The sequence below is a fragment of the Dermacentor albipictus genome, chromosome 4 (genome assembly GCF_038994185.2).
Source record: "Dermacentor albipictus isolate Rhodes 1998 colony chromosome 4, USDA_Dalb.pri_finalv2, whole genome shotgun sequence".
Taxonomy (NCBI): Eukaryota; Metazoa; Arthropoda; class Arachnida; order Ixodida; family Ixodidae; genus Dermacentor; species Dermacentor albipictus.
This window is the reverse complement of record NC_091824.1, coordinates 163,444,113-163,465,556: the sequence shown is the minus strand read 5'-3', so window position 1 is coordinate 163,465,556 and position 21,444 is coordinate 163,444,113. Positions and strand designations below refer to the sequence as shown.

At 44.4% G+C, this 21,444-nt stretch overlaps 1 protein-coding gene across 1 annotated transcript in view; it reads left to right on the top strand.

Annotated features, from left to right (window-relative positions):
• Nucleotides 1-19,506, top strand: part of LOC135900015 (uncharacterized) — a 193,094-nt gene extending 173,588 nt beyond the window's left edge. The window contains exon 5 of the mRNA XM_070537765.1: nt 19,414-19,506. Coding sequence (XP_070393866.1) covers nt 19,414-19,457 — 44 coding nt within the window. The 3' untranslated portion in view covers nt 19,458-19,506. The remainder of the gene's footprint in view (nt 1-19,413) is intronic.
• Nucleotides 19,507-21,444: the final 1,938 nt, after the last annotated feature.

The following is a 21,444-nucleotide window of genomic DNA, read 5'->3' as shown; positions in this document are numbered from 1 at the left end:
GGCGTCCTTGTGGCGTAATTTCGGACGCTTTTTCTTTCGAAATTTGCAAGCCACAATAGTTCTCTAAACAAGGCAAGTAAATAAGTCTGCACGCACATGCATATTCATGGCGAATTGTTGAATTCAAATGCAATGATATGCGTAACAAACGATCAGTTTTCAAAGTCTCGAAGCGACTTGAAGCCAGAGAGATGAAGTTTGTCTCAACTCATAACGTGCGCATCTTTGCCACGCTTGCTAAACCACCATACTAGCAGCTCCCGTAGACAACAGAGCGACATTTTCTTCTAACAATTTTGGTTGGAAATTCTATGATCTTAAGGATTGTACGATCGCGTTTCTCACCCGAATTCCCAAATAGGACAACGTTACAGCTCTCCCGCCCCACATGGACAAAGCAATCAAAAATTCTCCAGAACGTCGTCGGTAACAAAGACAAAAGCAGCAACGGAACGTAACAATGTAGTGTTTGTAATGCGCAAAGCGATTACACAAGACCCTCGAGAATGGCTAGTCACAGCAGGAAGGTACTCCTACATGGTCGTGACACCATTGAGAGAGATACCCGTGGGGTCTATGAGGTCGTTACCTCGTGTTCGGCTATCTTAAGAATTACTGCTCCCTTTGGGTGCAATTGCACGGGGTGGCAGTCATGCCATCTGTGAAGTTTCGCGGAAAGCACGCACTTCACATAAATAGAGGAATTCTCAGCGGGTTCAATGGTGGACGGTACAAGCTTCCTGTGGCGCAGATTGCGATAGATGGCAAAATACGAAACACACGATAGTAAAATTTGGGAACCTGTGCACAACTTCAAGCAACCACACATTATAGAAAGCGAACAGACGCAAGTGTCGCTTAATATGTCCGACAAATAACCATAGCTTGTTAAAATATTACGATAAAAATGCAAAGAGAGCGTTCACATTAGTGAATTATCGCGTTGCTTCTATGAATTTTTCTTTGGCTGTCTAAACAGTACTTATAGTGGCTTATTCCAGCCACCATAAAGCCTATGCAACTTGACAAGGTTGCCAGCTTAAGTTTTTTTTTTCGTTGGTGTTAATAAACTTCATATACTCTTTTAATATAAATGTGCCGGAATGTTTCATCTTTATCTTACGTCACGGCGAGATGATGGGTGAGGAACGCGCTTCTCTAATATTCTTTTTCAAGCAACACTCAACACCTTACTCCTTGAATTAAATGCTTGGATTGTCCCCTTGTTTGTTATTTCATCATCTATCGCAACGCATTGCTCATAGAAAGCCACTGCAGCTGGCTCAGAGCAGATTCAGTGGAGATTGACATGCACGTCTAACATATGCGGCATTACATTCTCGATTACGCACTTCCGCTCATCCCCACGCACGCTAATAATAGGTCATCGAGCTTCACGAGTGCTTGTGCATAAACACTCAAGAATAAACCAACCACGGCTTTATATATGTGAGATGATAAATTGTGGACAAACGCAGAGGGTTCATTTATGGCTGAAGCGAGAAGAATATTCAGATCAACGTTAGATAGAATAGCGTCCCGAGACGATTAAGTTCATAAATGAGATAGAATGACGTGCGCAGAACAGGTTTTATCAGCTGTGGTATCAACGTGCGTTAGGCGTCTAATTGTTGTCACGTGATAGTGACGGTGAAGAAAGCAGCAAAACTGTGAATGGCAAAACTAGTGTTTTATTCGGCGAACCACTCAAAGCACAACGATGCCGGCGAACAGTCTGCGATTGTCGAAAATCTCAACAGCGGGTCAAGCGCGTCTGCCTTTATACATCGATCTTCGAAGGTTCCAGAGCAATCGCTGGTGCCCGCGTGACTTTCAGAAAGATATATACCATTGGCGTCACGTATACATGAAATCATATGACGCAAGGTTCGGTGACAACAGACAGCAGATAGAACCATCGATTCCTTTCGAGAAATTTCCGATAGATTCAGCGGCATCCTGCGCTCTGCGATAACATTTGTTAGGCAGTGAAACGTGGTCAGTCGATAAAGACAAGTACACGTGCCAATATTAAACGTCTAATTAGGGACTCTCGACTGGGCAACGAACAAGGATTGGAGTGATTCAGTAGACGTGTCGCTTGTGCAGCGTTTGTTACGCTTTCGGTTAATGAAGGATATTAAAGAAAGTAGTTTTTTTAGCTATATTAATATTCCAAAGTTCAAGCCTGATTTTCTTTAAATTTAGGTTTGCTTTGAAAAATGACAACTCGTCTTTGGCAGCTACGGCGCTAGTAGAATGGTCAGATTTCATCAAGTCTTAAGTGAAAATGTACTCCGTCATGATACTTCATTACCAAATGTCAGAATTGCCAAAACTAGCTGAATGAAGCTCTTTGTGCTGTGTAAATCTCAACTCAGGGCAACAACTTTTTGGTCCCTGTGGCGGCTAACGTGGCGCTCAGGTCATGCAATAGCTACTACGACAGGCGGCTAGAAAACGAAAGAAAACGGGTTTATTTAGCTTAGTTACATGGCTCCAGTACCGAAGCCCACTCCATGCAGGAGCAAGTTAAATGTCTCAGTTTACGTCTGGACCGTCTGTCCTCACTCTCGAAAAGTCTCTGCTTTTAATACCGTCGTCTTCCCTAGGCGAGTCGGCTAGGCAATTTGAGTATTGTCCAGCAGCAAATCATCATCGTCGACTCCGTTGCGATACCGTGCCCATGCTCGCCGTAACCCGCAGTAACTTCACCTCCACCTCCGAAGAAACTGGTTTGGGATCTGTGGGAAGAAATCAGCCGGCGACACCTAGTTCGTTTGTCGTTGCCTACCCCTCCCCCCCCCCCCCATTTCTTCTTCGCTCCTGCTGCCAGGTGAAGGGCGGACTGAAGGCCTTTCGTGGAACCCTGCAACAGCTGGTTTACGAGCTGTCTTGATGGCTGGATAAGTGCCGAGGGATGCGTGGTGATTTGACTCGTCCAGCTGGGCCTATCAATTCGTTGTCGTGGTTCCCTCCCTTTCATCTTTGTCTCAGTTCCCACTTAATTGTAGGGTGAGCGCTCGTCAACCATCAGTGTCCACGCTGCGTTGCCGTGTGGATAAGAGGTACGGTGGTTTGACACGTGGCAAACGTTCAATCAAATGCGCTTCTCAATATGTTGTCGGGGTTCCCTCCCTTTCATCATTCGCTCAGGTTTCCAGGTAATGGTGGGGTGAGCGCTTTTAGTCGTCCACGCCCCGTTGTCGTCTGGATAGGAGGTGCGGCGGTTTGACACGTGGCAAACGTTCAATTAACACCCTTTGTGGTGTTGATACTTAACAAACCCCTCCGCCGCCAAGGGATTCGACCTCAGGGTGACCAGATGTCAGGTTTCCCGAAGAGTTGATGTTCGGTCGCGGCCTCGGAGATCGTTCCAGTTGTGATGGCTGATATCACCCGGCAGCTTGAGGGCCCAGCCCTCACTTGGTTGTGCCCACCTCTCTAGGAATACACAGGCACACGCAGACAAACGCTCGTTGGCGTGCCCGAGTGACATGCCTGCCGGATGATATGATACCCGTATCGCTTTCCAATGTTTTACCTCTCTCTCTGTCTTCCTCCTTCCTATTCGGGGTCAGCTCTCGACAAGACAGAAATAGGTGGTTAATTTAATAATATCACTAGCGATACGTACAAAACAATTCCTGCCAAATGCGACCATCTCATTCGTCTCCCGTTTCTTTTCGACCTTTGCTTCAGCCATGCAAGAGCGCCATGGTCGATTTCAACCGAGAATTTAGCGCCTTGAATATCATATCCTAGCTTCTGAATTGCCCATTCCATGTAAAAACATTCTTTTTCCGAGGTGCTACTCCCGGTGTCTGTTTTCGACTGAGGTACCACACAGGATGCGCTTCACCGCTTTCGTTAAGTTGGGCAAGGACGACACCTTGACCACGGTTGCTGGCGTCACACCAGAGGAGGCATTCTCTGCAGAAGTCTGGCGAGAGAAGTACAGGTCTTGAAGACAAAGCTTCGTTCTCGAGCAATCGACATTTTCCGAATAAGCTCCACTAATCTTCAGCTTTCGTGCGACTCACGCACTACCACTTTCTTTCTCTTGTGCACAAAGGACCCGCACTAATGCAAAACAAAACTATGTTGCGTAACTTACGCACCTAAAATTTCTCGGAGATTCGAGCTTAATTATGATTTCTGCCACGCACGCTCTAAGCCATGATAAAACGCTACTGTCTGGTGAATAAACGTGTGAGACATGCACCAACGCTTAGCTTCTTTGTGTCTGAGCACAACACGCCTTGAAGACACAGTACTAACACTCTTTAAATCAAGTGGTTAACAGCGGCTCCGCTAAATAACACGTCGTCATGCCAAAAAAAAAAAAAACAAATCTCGCGACCACATATGAAAGGAGAACTGATACGTAAGCGCGCCACTACAGGTTTAAACTACCTAGACTTGGCGGTGCAAGCGTATAAAAAACGAATCCTATCTGTTAAAAAATAAAACGACATAAACCACCAAACCGTACCTGTCTGCCTCGGCCGCACTCAGGTGGACTCCGACCGGCGCGACTGCTCGCGGCATCAACTCAAACAACCACTCCGGCCATGTGTCCTGGTGCAATGATCGCTTCTCACAAATCCGTTCGAAATTAATCAGGTAGATACCGATGTCATTGCCTGTTTTTTCTCGTCATTCACGCTTTCTGTTTGTGGCGGCGCCCTGCGTCTTAATCCCCCATTACTCTTTTGTTTACGTATACTTTGCTTGTGCTGGCCGCTACTTCTCTGCGTGACTGACACACTATTGCGGTAATAGCGTGTGCACAGCAACATGAGACACCCTGTCACCGTCATAGACATGTTAGATGCCAGCCATTGAACTATGCCACTAAACCACACATGAGCGAGCGTGCATGCAGACACGCTAAAAGCGTAAATCAGTGAGTGTGCTATTTAGTTCAAAGCTATTGAATTTAACGTTGGGCGTTGCTGAGTAGTACACATTCAACTTATTTGATGACACCTCGTAAGCTTCTCCAGCGTCCAGAGCTCTCACTGTATTAGTGCGCCAATTTATGCTGCGCAGTAATCTCGCAGCATTGTCGCAGTGTAGGTGACGTCGGCTAACTCAGCTGACACCTATAAGTAATACTTATTCGATTATTTCTGATTTCAGCAGGATATATATATATATATATATATATATATATATATATATATATATATATATATATATATATATATATATATATGTGTGTGTGTGTGTGTGTGTGTGTGTGTGTGTGTGTGTGTGTGTGTGTGTGTGTGTGTGTGTGTGTGTGGTTGCCTGCGTTTTCATTAACGCTTCGCCCGCTTTAGTGGTTTCTTTGTTAATTGCCACCATACATTAAAACGTTATGGCACGAATCAATTAAGCTTTAAATTTCCCCAAGAGCTCTAATGCGCGTCGCTTAACGATGAAAGAATGGATTACAGAAAAACTTATTTTGCAATTAGTGGGGCTCCAAATACGGAGCCAGTGCTCCATTGACGTCGCGACTCAAATAATTAGAAAGCCGAAGTATATTTTACGCAAAATTTTGAAGCTCTTTTCTACATATTAAAACTCTACAAAAAAGTAGCCGTATCATATTAAGAGCGGCCGCTGTGAGGAAATTGCTTGCAAAGCTTTCGTCACGCCTACCTACTGTGCTTTTGCTAATCTTTCAATTAGAATTATGTATGTTAGAACGTGCACCCAGATTCCGCAGGAATCTAAGACTTACTCCCCCATCAGTAAAATTGTTAGCTTATGTTACATATGTCCGCCCTAAGTTAGAATATGCATGCTCTGTCTGGGATCCTCATCAACATAACCTATTTAATACACTAGAATTAATTCAAAACCATGCAGCCCGGTTTATCTACTCTGAATATTCTTATCATGCAAGCGTGTCTGAACTAAAATCCCGTGCCGGTCTTACTAATCTAGAATCGCGACCTCTTATTTCTAGACTGTGTCTTTTTCACAAATTCTATCATTCACCACTCCACATTTCAGCTATACTACCAGCTCATCGTCAGTCCAGCCGCATTAACCACAGCAAAGCCGTGTATCCTCCCCCGGCGCAGACTACCTCTCATCTACGATCATTTTTTGTGAAAACCGCCAGGGACTGGAACGGTCTGTCTGCCGACATCACGCACCACTCTGACACTCATCACTTCAAGGCTGCTCTCGAATCACTGTTTTGTTAAAGCCCATCCCTCATGTAATACCCCATCTCTGGGGCCTTTGAGGTATAATAAATAAATAAATAAATAAATAAATAAATAAATAAATAAATAAATAAATAAATAAATAAATAAATAAATAAATAAATAAATAAATGCTGAGGTCACAAAACACGGCACGATGTCATTTTAAGAATTCATGATGTAAAATGCGGCTTATTAGATTTCTTGCAAATTTACAACGATTCTTCAGAATTGCCTAGCTTTAAGCTCAGCTAAATCGGCACCTACAGGAATTTGTATGCGCAATCTGGTTGGAAGCTGGGCTGTTTCAGTTTTTTGCTTAACTTTCATTTGTGCTCCATGAATTTTTTCTATTTCACTTTGTCAAGAAGCCTGTCTGTAGATACAAAACGCTTCTGTCACTTGCACAATTCGCCGAACGCTAAATTTAGCTTAAAGCTAAAATTCGAAGAATGGTCTGCGCATTCATCTCTCCCGAAAGCTTGATAAATTAATCAATAAATGTTGAACACATTACTTCATGTAAAATATTAGCATACAAAAGGAAAATGTTTTACTGGCCCATCCTGCTGCTAGGACAGCAGGAGCGTTAGGGTAGTGTTACATAAAGTGCAACACTGCAATAGATAATCTGGGCCCATAGCATGCACCAAGCAGGTGAAACGGTGTATCTCCGAGGCGACGTAATCAAGCTTCTGTTGTAGGTTATCTTTCGTTTTTCTATTGCGCTAGATGTGCATCATTTGACGTGCACTCTCAGCTCGCAGCAGCTTTGTCGGAAGCATACAATGCTTGCGCATACAGTACTGGCTACGATGCTGGCTTAATAATGAAGTCACACTGATCTGTCTGTTCGCGCTTGCTTTCATGCGTTGCTTCTAAATGCATGCGAGTATGCGGCGCCTTGTATAACCATGGAACTAGGCGGTTGTCTGTGAGCGTGTATGAGTACGTGACGTTGTCATCTATAAGCTCAAGAGGATACCAGAAAGCGGGAACGCAGTGCGACCATTTCCCCCAGACTAACCAAAGTAACGTATAGATTGTCAAGATAACTACAGCTACCGCTTGCGATGATGGCGAATAAAAAAGGACATGACGCAACGCGTGGCTGCAAAGTATGTTCGTGCACAACCCTCGTGTAGTAGCGCCGTATTCGCAGTGTTTTGCGTATTCTGCACGAGTGCTCTGTTACCGGTGTTGTCTTGTAGGTGCTGGGTATAGAAAGAACTCAGAACGTACAGCAACACCGCTGTTACCATGGGACAAAGGACGATCAACCTCATTTTCGTGTGGCTGATAAGGCCCATATCACGTAGGGGATTACTGGTGGAAGCAGCGCGATTTGGTCTAGAAGCAAGTTACCAACACATTTTTGTTAAAGTGAAAGCTTTATCGTCCAGTCGACCTTGAGCGAAAACCCATCGACGACACGAAAGGTGCGAGAGGCTACGAACCCTCGATTGTTTGTGTGAGTCAAATCAAGCCATTGAGTGTTAGTGAAAGCGCTGTTAAATAAGATAGAGTTACTGCAGTCGAACCCACGACCATAGGTGGGAGTCGAACCCAGGTCCATTGGTGTTAATGAAGGCGAAGTTAATTAACCACCATTAATTTAAAAATATCTAATTTATATAAATAAATAAATAAAACCCATGACCTTGCGTAGGTGTCGAGCTTTGGAATTAGGAGGGATGGCTAAGCGGAGAACGCAAAGCGAAATAAGGGGGATGATTAAACGAATTAGGGTAGGCGATTAATCTAATTAAGAGGATTAGTAAGTGAATTAAGAGGGATTCCTAACCGAAGTAGACTAAGAGAATTAAAGGAGTTGTGTACGCCTTGTGTCCATCCTTAACGCATCGGCATTTGGGCTTTTGCCTTCAAGTCGTCTTAGGGATAACATAAGAGACTCTGTGAATTTTATGCATAACCCGTCTCATATGTGCTGTTAATTTAATTAATGTTATTACTATATTTATTATTTCTGAAGCAATACTTAACACAACATTACAATTCTGGAAGCATATCCGCAAGCGTTTTAGTAAATGTGGAGAGTGCGTGAGTTGAAACCCAAGCAGTCGCAGAATATCTTGCTGCCAATTTCTCATCCTTGTTAATCGCGTCGGCTGAACTTCGCGACGACTTCCTGGTGATAGCATGTCATATACGCCGAATGTGCACATAAGTTAGCATTCACTTACCGTAGAGGATGTTTTGTTATATCCAGCGAGTGACGAACGTCTGCCCCGTTTTCGCGGTGGCGCAAGATGGCTGACACACGATCTCCCTTGGATGGCCTTCGTTCCTGCCCGCTTTTATCCGGTGCTGTGCTGCTTCGCGATGTGCACGTGGGGGGTAGGGCAACTCAGAGTGGAAAACCAGAGCTCTGGATACGCGTCCCATTGCGCTGCGACTGCCTGTTCTCTTACAAGCAAAACAGTGTGCTCTTTGCTCAGCGTGCGTGAGTGATATATTGCCATGTTCGCGCCAGCCTTCTGCAGTTGAAAATTGAGCTTGCGATACGTTTTGTCCTCTATTGCCGCAAGAGTTGAACGGGCGTTCTTCTCTCTATCAGAAGGACAGAGTGACAAGAACATTTCGCTCTCCTTGCTGACAGAGTGAACAATGTATTTCACTTCACTCGAGATTTTGCGAGAGTAAAACAATGTTTTGAAGAGTAAAGTGGCCCCTTTAATCATGCAATATCCTCCCTAGTTTTTAGAGTACAGCGTTCCGCGGTTTGTACATAACAATCTGTCTTCAGCAAGTCTAATACGCGTTGGTCATCTGGAGTAGCATTTCTAGATCCAACATTGACTTTATAGACAACAGTCCAGAAAAAAATTTCCAAACATATGTCATCACCGCTTTCCTAACACGACACCGGACTTGTTATAGCACTCTTAGACTATCGCCATTGCCATAACTTCACTGCCGACGCAATTGCGCTGACCTCCCGTTTCTCTGAAACTCCTTCACAGTATGCTCACATGCCCCGACCACCTCAGTTCTATAGTGTTTTGTATTCCGCGCGAGATCATCAGCGAAAGTAGACCTTTCCTTGATTCTGCCTGTCGTCGCCAGCATTCAACCATCCACAGTTGCGGCGTCTTTATAACGCCTATTTTCATGATCTAGATATTTTTGATAACTCCTTTTTGCCGGTCTTTCCGTTCTTGTGTCATAGTTTCACACATTGTGCAACTGCTATTCTTTTTCTTTGTGCGCTGCTAAGCACGAAGCCGCGGGTTCGAATCCCGGCCACGGCGGCTGCATTTCGATGGGGGCGAAATGCGAAAACACCCGTGTTCTTAAATTTAGGCGCACGTTAAAGAACCCCGGGCGGTCGAAATTTCTGGAGTCCCCCACTACGGCGTGCCTCATAATCACAAAGTGGTTTAGGCACGTAAAACCCCATAGTTTAATTTTTCTTAATTTTCTCTTTCCTTGTATTCAGCATGCGCCTTTATACATGTGCACTGTTCCTTTCAAAATTGTTCTGGTCATTGATTGTTTCTTTTTACCAGTGTTTCCTTGCAGCTTTCTTTTCTTTTTTGCCCCCTTTTTTTCAGCGTGTGCGTGCGATGGCAACCTTGTGGTTGTTCCTGTGTACGGTAAATAAATGATTGATTGATTATTTGATTGAATAATATTATTTCGTTAAAAAGCATATACACGGAAAGGCAGAAATAAAAACGTTCTAAGGAATATAAATATCTGAGTAGAGCGACGAAGTACGGCAAGACAGACAAAAGAGCCAACGTTCCTAACCTCAAGATCAAGTCTATGTAGGTTACAGTTCGAGGGAGGTTAGAATAATGCCAATTTTTCTGTGTTATAGCTTTCGCCATGAAATAGTTTCCTGGCAATGCCAGTTATGAATAAGGGGATCGGAGCTGTTCGGGCTTCAATATAGGCGGACCATGCGGCCTCGTCGATGAAGTTATTACCAGCGATGGCCTACATCTACAAGTGACACCAAAGTTTCCGCCTCTGAGGCGACATTGTTGTTCCGCCTCTGGCTCTAGGTTGCATTAACAAGCACTTAATAATTGCACATCGAAACTGGTGAGACGCCCATGTGTTACTCTTGCGGAAGAACAGAACAAAAGCTATTGAACACATTTTGGATTTGTGCCCGGTAGTTCTCGTGCACTTCGCATGTTTTTCTCCGTGAAGCATTAAACCGGCTATACACTAAACCGTTTTCGAAACCGAAGATGCTTGGGCCATGACTATACGCGTTGTTGGCGCAGAAGCAATGCGATCATTATTGCAATACGTCAAGTTTACAGGTACCTGCGTCCGTTTACAGACCTAACGCACACCTTCAAGTTTAGTGTTTCTAAATCAAGCTAATGCTTCGAAGTCAAGCTGGTGCTTTTTTTATTTTCCACTCTACCTGCTTTCGTTCCTATACCCCTTCCCCCAGTGCACCGCAGAAAACAGGAGGAGTGTTTGTTTAACTTCCCTGCCTTTCCTCTCTTTTGTTTCCCTTTCTCTCTGTCTCTCTTCACCTCTAAACTGAAGGCAGCAGTAATAATCAGTGAAGCGCCCATATTGTGTGTAGATATTACTTCGTGAAATAACTTTTTATTTGTCAACGTAAAGAAACTCTCCTTCAGCCAACGTAGTCACTTGATCGTAGGGTTCTTGAACACGGATCTTCTCCTTCATTTAGATCGAACTATAGAGGCAAAAGAAAAACGACGTGAGCAGATGTTACAGAAAAAAAAGCCTCTTTCCAACAACAAAAGATGAAAACAATCCTTCGCTGTGTCCCCACCTTCGCACAATGAATGCGATACGTCTGCCCAATTTGTGCCAGGGCGCAACACTCTTATGACGACATGACCCCTTTTACTCCAGCGTGCAGGTATTACTGTTCTCCTTAAAATGGCCTCCATGCTGTTGTTTATTGCTTCCTAGCGTCTTTATTGTATTTTTTTTGTTTAGCATAGTTTTAGTAATAGGCGATTGGGCAGGTTCTCGTGTGTCAGAGAACCGAACAGGTAGGTGCTCACGTGTGCACGTGCTGTGTGTATGTGAGGGGGGGGTGGGGGTTTCTTCAGTTCTCGATATACATTTTCATTTGTAGGCAGATTAGTAATATGTTAGCACCTTTTCTTTAAGTCTTATCATGGCATCGAAATCACTTGGAGAACGTTTAATGCTAGATAAATATATTAGGGGGGAGGTCTAGCAGTGAGGCAGAATACATATACCAGCATTTCTTGTTTTATTTATTGACAATACCTGTAGCTCTTAAGGTACCTTAGAAGGGGGAACCACACAAACAAGATGTAGATAACTTACGCATATTACAACTCAAGATTCTGCTGGAGTACCCTGACGGAGGGTGTCGGGGAGATACATCGCTAGATGGCAAACAGTTTAGGCAAGTTATAGAGTGAAATAAGTAGGGTCATAATAGACATGATGAAAGAGCAACAGAAGGACGCGTATAGTGCTGATCTTGTATCACTATGTGGTGTTCAACAACATGCCTACACGCGTATCACTCACCACTGCTGCAGCTGAGTACCACATGGCAGAAGCTTCGGCAGTGAACTGAGCTCGTCCTGAATATCATGATCATCATTATCATAATCAGCCTATTTTTATGACCACTGCGGGACGAGGGCCTTTCCCTGGGATCTTCTATTACTCCTGTCTTGCGCTAGCTGATTCCTACTTGCACCTGCAAGTTTCGTAATTTCATAACCCCCCCTACTTTTCTGCTGTCCTCGACTGCGCTTCTATTCCTTTGGCACCTATTCTATAACTATAATAGTCTGCCGGCCAATGGTCCATCTGCCCTACGCATTACATGGCTTGGCTAGCCCCAGTTTTTCTATCTTTATGTCAACTACGGTATCGGCTAGCCCCGCTTGCTCTCTGATCCTCACCTCTCTGTTCCTGTCTTTTAACGTTATGCCTAACAATTTTCCTTGCATTGGTCTTTCCACGGTCCTTAACATGTTCTCGAACTTCTTTGTTAACCTCCACATTCTTGCCGCATACGTTTTCAGCGGTAGAATGCAATGATTGTAGACTTATTTTCAACGTCAGTGGTAAGCTCCCAGTCACAATTTCGTAATGCATGCCGTATGCATTCGAACCTTGACTGGCGATCCTAAATTCTTGTATCTTTTCCAGTTTTTATTTTCTGCATATTAATGTTGAACTCCACTCTTGCACAGTTAGGGTTCTGAATCATTTATTGCAATTCGTCCTCAGTGCTGCTGCACCGGACAATGTCGTCTGCAAACCGAAGGTTGTTGGGATATTCGCCGTTGATTCTCACTCCTAAGCCTTCCCACTCTAATATCTTGAATACAACTTGTAAACATGCAGTGAATAGCCTCGGAAAGATTGTACCTCCTTGCCTTGCCGCTTTCGTGATAGGTAATTTGGTACTTCCCTTGTGGAAAAGCAAAGGTAGTTGTAGAATCGTTGCACATATTTTCGAAGATGCTCACATATGCCTCCTGTACTCCTTGATTATCGAATGCTTCCATGACTGCTGGTATATCTGCTGAATGAAGTGCCTTTTCATAAAATATGAGAGCCATATAGAGAGCTTGATTGTGCTCCGAAAATTCCTAATTACCTGATTGGTGACAACGACTTGATTCATGGTAAACTATTCCTTCCTGAAGCCAGCCTATTCTTTTCGTTGATTGAAGGCAGGTATTGTCCTGATTCTATCGGAAATTAGCTTGGTGAATATTTTATACAGTAATGAAAGCAAGCTAATGGGCTTATAATTCTTCAAGTCTTTACCGTCTCCCTTTTTATGGATTAGTATAATTTTGGCACTTTTCCAGCTCTCTGCTACACTTGAAGTCGTGAGGCATTGAGTAAAAAGGTCCGCAAACTTTTCAAGCCTGATATCTCCTCGACATTTGATTTCATAGACTGTTATTCCATTTTCTCCTGCCAGTTTTCCCCGAGTCATTTCTTGAAAGGCCCTTCTACCTTCATGGCTAGTTATAGAAGGAGCTTCTGTACGCTGTACATCACTACTTCGAATGAAGGTAGAGTGGCTGCTCTGGGTATTGGATGTACTGATCAGTGTAGAATTCTTCTGGTGCTTTTAATATATCATAAAATTGCTGGTGGCAGTATCCAGCTTAATCTTTAGTGCATACATTTTGTTTGTCCTATGTTTTCTTCTTCGTGATTTCATGCTGCGGTCTTGTTTTACTGCTTCCTCAACATTTCCCACGTCATAGTTTTGAATATTCCTTACTTTCTACTTCTATAGGTTTTGACAATTCATCGAATTCTGCCTGCATTTATCCGGCGGTTTACAATGCTCAAACAAGAAAAAAAGATATACCATGATAATCAACATCATAAATAAATGACGCGAACTACTTTCGGAGTCTGCGTCCGCCGTCCGCAAATAGACAGACGTACGCATAACGCCTGCCTAGAGGGTAAATCGAAAACAACTTATACACGACAAAAAGGAGCGCCGAGGGCGCAGCTGGGCATCGCGTTGCTCAATGAGGTCCCAGCTCCGTTCGACCATGTGCTTGTTTGCCTCGGTTCTGCCTTCAAAGGTGCAGTGGAGCGAGTGCTGTATTGTTCCCAGAAGTGATATGAACAGCATTGGCGTAGCGCATCTTGTGCTTGTACGCAGCCGCCACCAAGCCGCCCACCTCGAGGCAAAAAGGGTGGCATCTGCGTTTGGCACTCGCGTCAGCAGTCGCACTTTGCTTCAGCTGAATTGCGATAAAGCAGGCAGAAGGAAAGGAGCAGTCTGCAATTAGAGTGCATCGAGCAAACATGTTCGCGCTCATATTCCGTGTAAAGCTCCTCGATCGTATGCAGTCGTCTCTATTATAATATTCCTTCTGCTCTCATTATAATCTTCCATTTTTCGTCCTTATTGGTTATTTCATTTTCTGCTTTATACCGAAGCGCACGACCCTTACAAAAAAGGGCGTTGAATTTCCGTTGTGGTTCCTTTGTATTACTATTGATTCACGTCGAATTGCATGTAATTTGAACACTCACTGAACCAGTACAACGAGTGTTCAATGAAACTTTCGTTGTGCATCGCGCCCTAATTTTTTCCGTTGGCGACGTTATATTGATTTCTCGTTTAATTTTTTTACATAAGGTATGATATGGGATGAACTTAAGTTTACATGAATGACGTTACCACTCTCACTCCTACTCTGTCCCAGTTCAGTGGGAGTGGGAGTCCGTATGAAGTTCATTGAGTAGTTGTGTGGTTCAGTTTATGTGAATGTTGCAAGGCACCGTAAGTTACCGTAAAATTGGTCCCGTCGTATATGCTTTTCCTAAACATAGGACGTGGCTGGTGGCGAGAAGAGGGAATGCGGGTGGCATATCGACTTACCGTTGTCAGTGGCGTAGCAACAGGGGGGGCCGAGGGGCCGTGAACCCCGGGTGTACGGGGCCAGGAGGAGGGGGGGGGGGGGGGTGTCATATACGTCTGAAGACACCCGAAAATTGTCGACATCCTCGCCTTCCTCGACTACACCCGAGGGGGGGGGGGGGTGACAGAAGAGCTAAGGGCCCCGGGTGCCAGATGACCTAGCTACGCCACTGGCCGTTGTCACATGGAAAGGAGACTTGGCGCCTGAAGGTGCTGCGTGCCAGAGAGCTAACACGTACTCAACACATCAAAATTCGTTACATTGGCCTCGGCGACCCCCCCACCTACTAACCTGGTTGACGTGGGAAGAAAGGAGCCTTGGATAGTGCTAGAGTCGCCGAAAACGCACCATCGCTCAGAACAAGGGCGTTCTTCTCAGAATGACAAGCATGTGACAAGCGGTGACAACTCCTCACCAGAAGAGTGTAAGGAGAAGAAAAGGTTGTGGTCAGCCAAGGTGACAGCACACTGTCCCCTCTGCCGCTTCGGAGAAGTGAGAAAGGAGAGGACCATTCAGGCACCCTAGCAGTTGCAGCTTGTTGCAGCTGTTCTCCGTCGCTTGCAATAACAAAAAAGAACGACAAATAAGGAAGAGCAGCAGCGAGTTGTTTGGCTGTTTTTCTTATTTTCTGCTTTCTTTATATATAGTAATAAGCAGTATCAGTGATGTGAGCGTCGGCATGCTCGCCATTTACCATGGTTTAGTTGTGGCCTCAGATTAAAATGGCGTGCCTACAACATGTACATCTCCGACATCTCCGAGGCCAAGCCCCTACATTACCCTCGATGCTAAAGCACTGTGTTAACGCAGTCAACAGCTGTTCGCGCAACAGCATATTTTAGTGTATCAGCCTTTGTTCAAAGCTTACAGCTTTGAAAAAGGTTACTGGATATAAATAAAAAAGTTATTTTTAAACGTGTTAGACCGTACATTTCTAAAAACGAAATTGGCAACATTGTTTTTTTTTCGGACGTTTTCTTGGTCGCCATTTTGCATATTTTTGTAGTCTCCGTGTGCGCGTGGTCTGTGTGGTCTGCTCGTAGCACGTGTGTGTTTGCTGTAGTACGATAATGAGACGCTTTTTTGTGAAAAAGTTGGAAGACGAAAAGTGCTATGTGCTTGCATCCCGTCTGTGCCACAATCGTTCCGGATAACAACAGAGCACGTGTGTGACGCTGAGGTTTGCCATCGGCTGCTGCGTGGGAGCGTGCACGAAGGAAGGAGCGGTGCAACAGTGGCGCCGATGATAGTTCTTATCTTCGGGGAGCACATTTCTCGTGTTGTGTGTTCATGCGGCTCTCCCAGGTGAATGTTTAATTCCTGTGTGGTGCGCGGCAGCGGTGTGGTGTGGTATGAAGAACTTCATTTAGATCCTGAGGCATTAGTCTCGGACTGATGCGGGCCTCTCCCACGTCAGGCGGAACCGGTGTCAAAACAGCTTGCGCGGTGCCGGTGCAGCGCAGGCGTGAGGTCCGATATGCCTGCGTAACGGGTCGCACACGCCTTCAGTCGAGCGCAAAGGTTTGGGGCACATCATCGGTTTAAGCTGAACAATTTGCGACCCGGCCTCTATACTAGGATTATAAATTAGGCAGGGTAGTCATGGCCATATCACTTGAATTTCACTGCAACAAGGAGGGAAAGATATAAGTAGAAGGCAGGGAGGTTAACCAGAATAACCTCCAATTGGCTACCCTACACCGGGGGTATGGGCAAGAGGGAAAACAAAAATAACAAGGAGAGAGAGGAGGGAAGGAAAGAAGGAAAATGCGGTGAGTTTGCTGACGTGTGTAGTCTTAGAGAAATTGCATTAATAGTCACAGATGGTCGCACAAGCCCGCCGTCCTTGAGAAGCACAAAAGCGCCTTCACCGCTTTATGGGCCGACGAGCGATGGGGGCGGTGCTCCAGCAGCACCTGCACAGAAAGCGGCCCATTGTACAGTTTTTGGAAAGCTTTGGCAAGTTCTTGTCTCTCTGGTGTGTCTCGTGGACAGTGGCACAGCAGCTGGTCGATGTTTTCTTCGGTGCCACAGAGCTCGCATGCTGCACTGTCAGTCACTCCAATTAATGTAGAGTATGCCTTTGTGAAGGCAACTCCTAACCAAAGGCGACAGAGAAGCGTAGCTTCATGTGGAGGAAGTCCGAGTGGAGCTCGGAGTTGCAAGGAGGGGTTTAGTCAATGCAGTCGTATAAGTCGGTAAGTTTGGCGAGGTCCACTCGGTCAGTGTGAGACTGCGTGCCAGGTGTCGAAGCTGTCTTGTGGCGTCTGTCCTCGAAAGCGGAATTAGAACTCTGTGCTCTTCTTGATGTGCTGTACGAACAGCGTTATCGGCGGAATTATTGCCACTGATTCCACAATGGCCAGGTACCCATTGAAAAACGACCTCGTGACCTTTTTGTTGAACGTGATGATAAAGTTTCGTGATTTCGCATGTCAATTGGTCATGTCATCCGTGTCGGAGAACTGACTGCGTGCACTGTAATGCTGGTTTTGAATCACAGAATAAAGACCATTTTCTAGGTTTTTTGAGAATCGATGAATTCCAGTGCTTGACGCAGGGCCGTTAGTTCTGCTGCCGTTGAGGTCGTGACATGCGATGTGTTGAACCGCATTTAAAACACTTAAACACTTAGGCGAAAAGACGGGGAATGCGGGAATGGAAATTCAAGACGATGAGGAAAACGTGAACAAGGTGAATGCAGGAGCCGTTTCGACAAGTGGACTTGTCTTCTTTAAGGCGACGTACGCTTTCCTCGCCACAGTATATATAGGTGGGGTTCTTCTAAAGAGGAGAGGGAATGAGGCGGGAGGGTGCGGAAACGAGGGAAAGTGTGTTAGCGTGTCGAATTGAGAGTAAAGGAACGCTGTGCGCAAGGTCAAAGCCAGAACTACCCCCTTACCCCCCCCCCCTCCCTTCCCGGTCTGTCAACGCACGCGTGTTAGCCGGCGTGTCAAGGGCGTCTGACACGCCGGCTGAAAAAAAAAAGAGGAATCCAAATGAATGGCTTCTGCATTCACCTTGTTCACGTTTTGCTCATCGTCTTAAGCACTTGACCCACTTAAAACAAGGATGCCGGTTCCTCTTTTCGCATGCTCGTCCGTATACCTGCCGCGGTAGCTTAATGGCTCGGGCGATGCGCTGTGGAGCTCGACGTCGCGGGTTCGACTGTGGCCGCCACAACCGCATTCGATGGGGCAAAATGCAAAAACACTCGTGTACTCACATTTACGATCCCTTTAACCAACCCCAGGGTGTCAAAATGATTCTGGAAGTCCGCCACTGCGGCATGCTTCAGAATCAGATTGTGATCGTGGCAAGTAATACTGCGATATTTAATTTTTTAATTTAATGTTTTGTACGTGGTAAGCTTGCAGTATGACTCATTCCACAGTCATTTCTAACAACAGTCTTTCTATTATTCCGTCTTTTATTGTATGGTCATGAAGTTGTGATTAAATAAGTGTCAGGAACGGTGACATGGCCACGTTTTATACGTGCGTCACACTTTGCAATTACGATCGGGATAGAATTTCTTGATTGCGATTCGCTTATTAGCGCAAGCCGCGGAAGAGAGCCGATACCAGTCGAGGAATTCGTTCTTGGTCGAAAATGAATGACACTGGTATTGTAAGCACAGATCATCAAAAAAAAAACAGGTCGGCTCATATGTCGTCAATCGAATGCAGCCATAATGTCTCCCCTCTTCTACAAGCGTAAAAAGTAAGTGCTCATAGCGAATGCGATCGACGCCACCAGTTTCTGACCTAGCACTGAGCATTTATCCTGCGCCAAATTATCTCGCCTAAATTATCGGTGTGCTTTTAATAACTTAAAGACCAAAGTGTTAATAAATGGTGTTGCGTATGGAAAAAGAAGTAATAGAGTGGCACGGGTCATACGATCCGCTCTACACTAACTACAACACTTCGCTCATTTAAACGCTGTTAGCTGCATTTTTGCCAGTCGTTTACCAAGTGTATACAAGAGCTCCATCTTAAACAATATATACCTGTTGATTGCAACGAACTGAACTTGTGGGTAACGTACGTACGATCGCATATTATCTATTTGTGCTCACAAAAAGTTGGTCTTAAAATATGCTGTCTCATTTGTCTTTGAAATTGTTACCTAGCAGTTCATAATGCTCTGTGACAACTTTCGGAATTTTCTTGGCTGAGTTCATACGATGTCCATTTTATTTAGCATTCAGGTAGCATTGGCTTTCTCGTTCTATCAATATATTGTTTGTGGCAGAGCAAACATTCCATCATATAAATGACAGAGCAGGTAAAGCAGTATTTGATCCCTGCCTGGCCACGGTGCATCCATAGTTATGACGTTACGTTGCTGAGGTCGAGGTTGCAGTTTCCATTCTGGCCGCGGTGATCGCACTTTAATGAAGGTGGAATAGAAAGACCCTCTGGTATTGTGCATTTTGGGTACACGCTAAAGAACCGCAGGCGGTCAAAATTATTCCGGAACCTCTAATTACTGCGCGACAATCAGCATACCAAGGTCTTAGCATATAAAATCATGAAATGTATTTTTGTGCACATAATATTTTTCAGTGCTCTTATATTGAATGTCATTTTGCAGGTGAATGTAATAAAACATACGCACCTTCATATCTGGTCCACCAGTTCAGTTCACTCCAATCAACAGCTATAAACAAACAAAGCATAGTTGTTCACTGTGATATTCTTTTAAATCAGTGCCTGTCCTGGACAATTTAATATTGAGAGAGTGCATATGCTTGACTAATCGTATGGTGTATTTCTTTCCAGAGCTCATGTGCACCAAGATCCCATCGTGCAGTGTATCCGCCTAAAGAATAGTCTGGTTTCGATGCTGGTCAACGAAATGAAAGAGAAATAAAGTTATTAAGACCTTGATCGAAAATGTGTTCATATGTTTTTTTCTTTGTTATCATATTGAATATATATTTTCCATAGCAATACAGAGAAAATGGGTCATGGAATAAAAGACTACAAAAAAGCTTTAAAGTGTCGAACCCACACCTGTGGCTCAATGGGACACGTAAAATGTCATTGACTTAGCATTGTAGTCTACTTTAAAATCTATAATTGTTATGTTGCATTCGACTTTACATTTCAACCAAATACAATGTTTATTCTATGCCAATCCCATATCAAACCGATGCAATAATTGGTAAATGAAATTACAGTGACTCCAAGGTGGCCACTTTTCAATGATCAATGATTCTGCAACGATAGGTTCATAATATTTCAACTAGAGTCTTCTTGATTGAGCAACAAGACGTCAACGGAATTTTTACTAAGATCCAACAGCCATATTCGTAAGGAGATGCCGCGCAATAGGCTGAGGTACGCGTGAATAAGTCAGGCAGCCGTCCAAAAAACATACGTAAACAACCCCAAATGAGTACAATGAAATGTGCACAGTTGCACTAAATAATCAAGAATGTTCGTTTTGGAATTCTATATAAAAATCTTCGTCTGAGCAGATTGTGTGAAATATTGATTTGAGAAGAATATAACTACTTGCTCACACTAATGTCGTATACGTTTGATGGAAACCGTGACCTTGTTCAAGGCACTGATGAAAGTGCCAGAAAGTTGCGTCATTTTATGAGGAGGCCTTACGCTTATTATTTGTTGTAAAAGCAATTAGTATGTTTTGTTGCTAATTAGTGCGCATAGTGTGTCTGCCATTACAGGCAACCTGGGAAATGTAGTGAGGAGGTATACAGTGACGTAGCATAAGCAGCTATAGGGGGCAGTAAGAATTGAAACTCGGGAGAATTACAAATAAAGAAAGGAGTCTGCACGGAGAAACCAGAACACATCCAGCAGGGCAGCTTGCTAAGCTTACAAGAAGAACGGCGACCTCTGCCCAGGAAAATGTTATGCCCTGCGTGTGCAGTCTTACGAGTGTTCATTGCGCTATTAAGACGATCAAGACGGACAAGTCTTCCGTCCAATAGTTTCTGACTTGGCAGCCACATTTAACGACAACAACAAAAAAAAACGCTTATCTCAACTGCACTCTCCGAAAGTAAAACAAGAAAGCATTTACCTCTCGTAGTGCGAACAGGCCACTTCTCAGCCGGCAGAGAAAAAAATGACTTGACTTTCTCCCATTACTTTTATGGCACTCCTGCATCGAAGAGAAGCTTTCGCATTTGCCTCCCACGCCGCCATCTGCGTTGCGTGCTGAACATCGTTAGGAAAGCATCAGCAGAATGTGTGCCTGCGCCCATTATGCTATAGCGCGATTCCTTAAGAAATCGGATGCACAACAAATGCCAGGGCACATTAGCGCTTATGTGGCATGCAGTTTTCGCACGGGTACTGTTTATGCAAGTAAAACAATAATAATAAATAAATTATATATTTCTTGCATATCTGGTAGCGGTATTGTTATGGCACCGATGCTTCTCGGCTTACTGAAATGCATTGCCTTTTTTTTTTGTGGGAGGGGGTTCGGCCGTGTTGCTTTTGCCTTGATATCCCACAACGCGATCCCACAGCGTCCCTTAGCTCAAACAAAAGTCTACCCATCGGCATTACCTGTGGTAACATGCCTGCTGTTCCAGCTTGTTCTTTCGGTGTAGCAGGGCGAGCAGGGGGTTAAATGCGAGCAAAAGAAAACAAGTTTGGTGCTTAGTTCAATCTCTTCCAACTTCTTTGTTTACAAGAATTTTATTGCGGCAGTTTAGTGGCATCAAACATTTATTAATATAAAATGTTTGGCGGAGTTTCGTAGCAGAAACATTTGTGATTCGGTTCGAGAAGCACTTACATTCATTGGAATGAAGAAAGAGCGCTCACAGA